Genomic DNA, 6628 nt, shown 5'->3' with positions numbered 1-6628 from the left:
CAGACAGGAAGGACACATGGCAGAATGCCTAGGAGTTTCCTGTCCTGGAAGCCTCGTCCCTGGCTGTGCTAGGGCAGGTTAAGGTACCCGAGAACCAGGGCATTACTTTACATTGCTGTGTCCCAGGACATTACCAGCCCCCTGCTCTGAACCTTGTGCTCTGTCTAGATGTACACATCCCAGGGAGCTAGGCCATTTCTTCGTAGAGAAAAGGGAGGGGTAGGATGTGTGCTTTGGGGGAGAGGGATAGTTAGGGGTGGCTTCTGCCCTTAGGAACCAGAACCCTACCACATTTCTAACCACAATACAAATCTTAACACTTGCGCCTTCACCAGAGGCTTCAAGAACAACTTTATGTGAGAACTCACTTGGAGGGTGGGGCTACTCGAGTCCGGCAAACTTCCAGGGAATCGAGGAAGGGTTTATCAAATGTCTCACGTAGGGTCATGGCCATTGTATTGCTACAAGTATCTCCTACATGCCGTTTCTCAGGTACTTTGAGTATGTCCCGTGGATACAAGCCCTGGGGCACTTTCATCCTGTAGGGTTGAGTCCCTGGGTACAGCACTCGGACCATCATCTCAAAAGGCAGCTGGGGTACAGGTGTCACCAACTGACGGTCCACTGTGCGCAGGCATGCACCCCCATGTTTATTTCGAGTCACCTCCAGGAATCTGCGGAAGTCATGTTCCTTATAGGGTTCTGGGTGCACACCCAGGCGAATATTCTGTGGGTGGCCAATGTTTGTGATGGGGGACCTGGCAGGGTTAGCACTATAGTTCCATAACTTGGGCCGACTGATGGTGGTCTGCTTGTAGATGGGCTTGGGTGGCACCACAGGTGAGGGCAAGTTTTTCAGCTGAGCTTCCACAGATGGATAATGGAGGCTTTCAGTTATTGGGCATCTTAAAGTGTTGGAGGCCAATGACCAAGGTTGGACACCAGCCTTTTGCTTGGAGTCGGCAGAACCCAGGGTCTGGGCCAGCACCTTGTTTTGGAGCCACTTTCTGAAATGAGCCTCTCTCAGAATTTGATGTTCTTTCTGCAACAATGAAGGGCACAAGGGCAGTGGCATTTATGGGCAGGAGACCCCGTGGCTAGCATCCTGGGAAACCTCAGGTCTACATTCCCTGCTGCCTTATGTGAGCCTTGTTTGGATGGAGGAGGCATCTCCTTTTCTGACTGAGCTCCCAGGCTATGGAGGAGACAAAGACTTTCATAGGAGACCTCCAGCTTGAGGACAGACATAGGGACAACCTCAGCTTTGCAGAGAGAAGGTACCATTTCCCCAGAGGTAGCCCCAGCCTCAGTGGAAAGTCTTGCTCTCTGATTTGGACCCCAGAAAGAAGGAAGGGCTGGCAGGCCTGGCATTGGATGGAAGTAATGGGGTTGCACAGGCTTCTGGGAGGTGACCTTGAGGAGAGAGAGTGCCTGGCTGCCAGACTGGGTGGTCGGAACTTAGCCAGAGTTCTATCTTCACCACCGCTCACAGTGAACTTCTACATGTGTGGAAATGTCCCTGTCCTATTATCTCCGTCTCACTCCCACACAGTGGCTAAGTAATCAGGTGCTCTGGAGATTGACCCAGCTCCAAAGGCAGGTTCTGATTAGATTAAGCCAGGAGTCCTAATTCCTTCAGCCTTGCCCAGTCCCAAGTCAGGCAGCAGCTGGCTTGCTTTTTATTCTAGCCAATGGAAGAGTAGTGGCTGTGTGCTCCTATGAAGGCCGACAGGAGATGCTGAGTGGAGGTCTGCGCGGGGGCTGCTGAGTAGGGTTAGGGTCAACAGAAAACCTGATAGCTGGAAGGGCTGGGTGACACAAAACCAGAAGAGCCAGAAGAGCTGGGTGACACAGACTAGAGAGGCACAGCTGGGACAACTGGAAGAGTACAACCATGGCAGGGCCCTGTAGCCTCTGTAGGATTCACTTAAGGATCCAAGTTCTTGAGCTGGGCTGTGGTGGCGTATGCTTCCAGCACTTGTGAGGCAGAGGCAGGTGGATCTTTGAGTTCCAGGCCATCCTGGTCTACAGAGTGAGTTCCAGGACAGCCAGGGCTACACAGAGAAATCCTGCCTTAAAACAAAACAACAAACAAACAACAACAAACAACAAAAACAAAGAATCCAAGCCTTAATTTTCCTGTTTTGTTTTAAGTGTTTTATGCTCCATGATTATATCTGCTAAACCCTTGCCCTGTCACTGGTCTGGACTCTTGCCAAACCTCTAGTCTGTCAGGCTACCCAACTTATACCTGATCTCCAAATTGACAGTGCTCCCGAGTGCCCCACGTATCCATCACAGTGATTCTGTCTGTGGGCCTGTCATTCCTTACGTCATATGGATAGATGCCTGTCAGTCTTCAAAGATACGTCCTTGGCACCACTTTGGGCACCCTCCTGGACCCTCCCCACAGAAGCATAACCTATCTCTCCCTAGCACCTAAGTTCCTTGAGTGGAGGACCACACTTTGCTGGCCTTTGGGACCTAGAAGGAGTCTAGTGTACAGTGAAGTTGGGGTATCTGTTAGGAGTTTTCTTTTAATGGGTAGGCACCCCAATGTTAGGAAGTGTCCAGTTCCATTAGAGATCCTCATCCTAGAGGTCCAGTGTCTAACAAGGACTCTGAGTACCCCATAATTCAGGCTGCACTTGCTTTCTGGCACAGAACGAGACCTTTGGCCTAAAGGGATGGCTTATAAGGAAGGATTTGGTGGGGAGCAGGGGTTTCTTCTGAGAAGGGAGTGTTCCAATTGCTCTTCTCACCATGGCGAGAAGGCCCTAGTTTGGCAGCAGAACCCAGCCCTTCAAGGAGGAATTCCTCCTTACTTGATATTCAACCAGGTAGTGATACTCCAAAATGGTCAGCTTCTCCTTCAAGGTCCTCAGTTTCTCCATCTCCTGGGCAAGGACCTTCTTATCATGTTTCCACATGACATCCTTCAAGAACCTGGTAGCAAGGTGAGGGCGTGTCCGATTATAGGAACTGGGCTTCCCTTGAGGTGAGGCTCTGTGGGCCAGTGGGGTGGGAGGGATTGCCAGGGCAGAGAAGAGCAAAGCACCCCATCTCTTTGCTCAGGGGCCCTTGGAGGGAGAAGAAAAAACTGATGGATTTGGATCCTGACTGAAGAACAGGGGAAGGCAAAGACAAAGAAGGGGGTGGGGGGGACAGGCAAAGCTCATGCTGACAATATCCTACTTGGGGCCTCTTTCCTAGACTTTACTCAACTGACACCTGCCTTCTTCAAGCCTCCCCTTAGAGGCTCAGCCTGGGGGTGGGGGTGGGGAGAAGGACCTTGCAGGAGGAAGTGGGAGCTGGTGTGGTTGTCACAGGCTCACCGGGCACAGGTACGGTGGTTCCAAAGTCTGCAATAGTCGATGGGCTTGAAGCCCGTGGCATCTCGGGCATGCACATTGGCTCCACTCTGCACCAGCAGCTTAATGCATCCCAGCAGGCCATTGCAGGAAGCCAGGTGCAGGGGTGTGGAGCCATTGTATGTCTGCCTGTAAGGTATACCAAAGGGAAGGGCAGAAGGGAAAGGTAAAGGGATTAGATAGGCAGGCAAGCCAACTTCCAGGGCCCACTCTGCCACCACCATGGAGGACCCTGTTCATACCCTACTCTTCTTAGGGCCTCACGTTTCCCTTCTCTAGGAGGAGGGACAGCCTTGATGAGCAGTACAAAGTATAGGATGTGTTTGAATAGGACAGCTAGGAACTACAGTGCCCTGGGTTGCTTCAGAGCCACCAATCTCAGCGACTTTTGGGACAAGGTCTCATGTACTACAGGTTGATCTGGAATTTGCAGTGTAGTCAAAGATGATCTTGGATCCCCGATTCCCACCCCCCTCCTGCCGTCTTCATCTCCCGAGTGCTGGGTGTACAGATAGATATGTACTACCAAGTCTGGCTCCCCCTGGGCTTTTGGCAAGGTTAGCTCACTTGGTCCACAAGTTGAAGTTCATTTTAATGTGTGTGGTGTATGTATGTGTGTATGCATATTCACATGTGTGTGGGGTGTTGGGGTGCATACGGATATATATACAACTGTGTGGAGGCCAGAGGTTGACAATGGGTATCTTCCTCTATCATCCTCTACCTTATATACAGAGGCAGGGTCTCTCACTTGAACTCAGAGCACACTGGATCAGCTAATCTAAGCTCGGGGATTTCCTGTCTCTGACTCCCATGGGCTAGAATACACGAGGTCACCATGCCCAACTGGCATTGGATGCTGAGGATTTGAACTCAGTTCCTTGCACTTGCACAATGAGCGCTTTACCCACTGAGCTATCTCCCAAGTCCCTATAGGCTGTAGTTAAATGTCACCTCCTGGGGCTGTGGATGCCCTTCCTCTGATAGGCTGTTTGTCTAGCCCTGGGTTCAATCCCCAGCACTGTATCAAACCAGGGAGCAGAGGCATGAGACTCAGAAGTTCAAATCCTCCTTGGCTATCATAGGCAGTTTGAGGGTAGCCTGGATTACACAAGACACTTAAAAATGATGAAGCGATGTGGGACAGGTACATTCACCCTCCCAACCTCAATGGAAGACAGCCAGTCCCTGAACTTAGCATCAAGCTAGAACACCTGGGGACCATCAGGGTTCCCAAGCCCACAGCGGTATCTGTGAGGCCCCACTGTGAACACACCTGAGTGTGGGAACCAACCACGGAGGCTCAGAGGCAGAGTGACTTGCCTGCAGACCCACAGTTTGTCTGAGCTAAAATTCTGTGAATTGGGTCTGCCCTCTCATGCCCAGTCTCTTAACCAGGACACTACATGCTCCCTCTGACTGCTTTCTCCAGGCAGGAATCCTTGTCCTCACAACCCCTCATCCTGTCCTGCAAGGCTCCACCTGCCTGGGGACATAGTGTCCCAAGTGTCTTTCGTACAGCAAGCCGGACTCACGAGTTGATGGCTGCCCCTTTCTTGAGCAGGTAGTCAATGCAGGGGAGGATGTCCGATTTGTTGTTTTTATGGATGACCAAGTGCAGGGGCGTCTGGCCTTTGTTGGTGGGCAGATCCACGGGATATTTGTACTCCTCTATTAAGACCTTAAGGCAGGAAAGCTGGCATTTCTGGGCTGCGAAGTGGATGGCTGTGAAGCCCTGAGAAGTGGAGAGCGCAGGATGGGGGCGGGGTCCACAACCCCCGCCTTCAGGCTTGGGGTTTTCCTCGGTCCCTGTGTCCCTTGGAGGTGTTCACAACCCTTTATCCCCCTACCTCTCTGCTTCCAAATGGGCCTTCTATGAGTGGATTTAGGACCACAACATAGAAAAGGTCACTTTGGCGCTCCCCAGCGGCAGTTCATCAGGTGGCCTTTCTACGGGTAGTACTAGGTTGAGTGTTGGGAAATTTCAGTCTCTGCCACCATGCTGCACGCTTTACCTTGTCGTCGACTATGATCTCCTTGCGCTCCGGATTCACACAGAACCGAAGCCAGTCCACATTGCCCACTGAGGCTGCGAAAAGCTCGGAGTAGTTCGCGATCACTTTATGGCTCCACAACTCGGAGGTACTAGGATCGGCCAGAGCAGGGTGAGCCGGAAGGCCGAGAACAACTCCGGGCTTCTACACCGCCCACCAGCCGGCGCACCCGCCCACCTGTACTGCGAGGATTCGGAGTTGGGGCTGGAAACCTTCAAGTCATGTTCCGCTTGCCGCGTGCCTCCTTGTACAGATGGGCGGGGCTGCTCTTTTGTCCCTGGGCGCCTTCTGGAATCCGAGGGCCCAGTCCTGCGCGGAGTGGTGTGGCTCCTAGGGGGTGTACTGGCTTTGGAACGACGCCGCGAGGGGCGTCGCATGCCACCCGCCCACGCCTTTGGCCCCAGCCAGGACTCAAGGGAGGGACGAAGTTTGCAACCCTGGTTTAGCCTCTATTGGAATCACAGAGATGTCACGGAAAGTGCAATCGGGAAATGGATTGTCTCCATCTCTGCTCATAGAAAGCAGGGCCCAAGTGTACAGGCAGCGCGTTTGTATATGAAGTTGTATTAACTAGCTCCCTCTGCAATTCCACATACTAAATTATGACGTCCTCCACGGAGCAGCAGCATAATGGAGAACAGGTACGTCACACAGGTTGCCCAAAGCAGAGCAACTCCACTCTGCTTCTTTTCCTGGGAAACGGAAGGATAGAGAGTTCCAAGGTAGCCTGGGCTACACAGCTATATCTTATCTCAAAAAAGGTGCCAGAGATGATGGTGTGAGTCTACAGCTCTGCACTCCAGAGGTTACATTATTAGAACCCAGTAGACACTAGGAGGCAAAGCCTGGTTGGGAGAAGTGTACCCTGCCCTGTGCTTTTGGAGGATATGTGTGTCCTGGGAAAACCGAAGGAGAGAGGGTATACTACGATCTTCAGCGGTACAAAATAGAGATTCTCAGGGGCTGGAGGGATGGCCCAGAAGTTAAAGGCACTTGCCTATCTTTCAGAGGGGCTAGGTTAGGTTGCCAGCACCCAACATCATTTTATTTAAATCCAAAAAATAATAACTCTGAGTCGGAGTTTGGAGAGGTGCAAAGCGACCCAGAAGTGAAATGTTGTGTCTTAGCTAAAGGTGAACTATTTCCAACAGATGTTACTATTATTTATCCCATGATATAAAGACGCCTGCAGGAAGAAGGGAA

At 51.8% G+C, this 6628-nt stretch overlaps 1 protein-coding gene and 1 long non-coding RNA gene across 3 annotated transcripts in view; one reads left to right on the top strand and one right to left on the bottom strand.

Annotated features, from left to right (window-relative positions):
* Window positions 1-313: 313 nt before the first annotated feature.
* Ankrd53 (ankyrin repeat domain 53) lies at window positions 314-6022 on the bottom strand. Of its 2 annotated transcripts, NM_029245.3 has the most exons (6): window positions 5603-6022; window positions 5387-5516; window positions 4907-5106; window positions 3336-3500; window positions 2826-2946; window positions 342-1042 (listed from the first exon to the last, which is right to left on the bottom strand). In NM_029245.3, the coding sequence occupies exons 1-6, from the start codon at window positions 5800-5802 to the stop codon at window positions 365-367; spliced, it is 1494 nt and encodes a 497-aa protein (NP_083521.2). In that variant the 5' UTR covers window positions 5803-6022; the 3' UTR covers window positions 342-364. The 2 variants fall into 2 exon arrangements, with proteins under 2 accessions (XP_030111511.1, NP_083521.2); XM_030255651.1 differs by lacking the exon at window positions 4907-5106 and having other exon boundaries at window positions 314-1042; window positions 5603-5676.
* A 137-nt stretch (window positions 6023-6159) lies between these two features.
* Window positions 6160-6628, top strand: part of 1700124L16Rik (RIKEN cDNA 1700124L16 gene) — a 750-nt gene continuing 281 nt past the window's right edge. Inside the window, exons 1-2 of the long non-coding RNA NR_105027.1 lie at window positions 6160-6203; window positions 6608-6628. The exon at window positions 6608-6628 is cut by the window's right edge and continues 281 nt beyond it. This is a non-coding gene — a long non-coding RNA (RIKEN cDNA 1700124L16 gene). The remainder of the gene's footprint in view (window positions 6204-6607) is intronic.

This window comes from Mus musculus, chromosome 6 (assembly GCF_000001635.26).
Source record: "Mus musculus strain C57BL/6J chromosome 6, GRCm38.p6 C57BL/6J".
Taxonomy (NCBI): domain Eukaryota; kingdom Metazoa; phylum Chordata; class Mammalia; order Rodentia; family Muridae; genus Mus; species Mus musculus.
Note: the sequence above shows the minus strand (reverse complement) of the source record. Positions and strands in the feature narration are given on the sequence as shown.

Bases quoted from the DNA above. Each gene is read 5' to 3' on its own strand.
- Ankrd53 (NM_029245.3), bottom strand. From the start codon at position 5,802: ATGCGACGCCCCTCGCGGCGTCGTTCCAAAGCCAGTACACCCCCTAGG. The intron at 5,107-5,386 runs GTAAAGCGTGCA...TCCACTTCTCAG, and splicing joins AGATCATAGTCGACGACAAG to GGCTTCACAGCCATCCACTT. The intron at 2,947-3,335 runs GTGAGCCTGTGA...CCTTGCTACCAG, and splicing joins AACCACCGTACCTGTGCCCG to GTTCTTGAAGGATGTCATGT.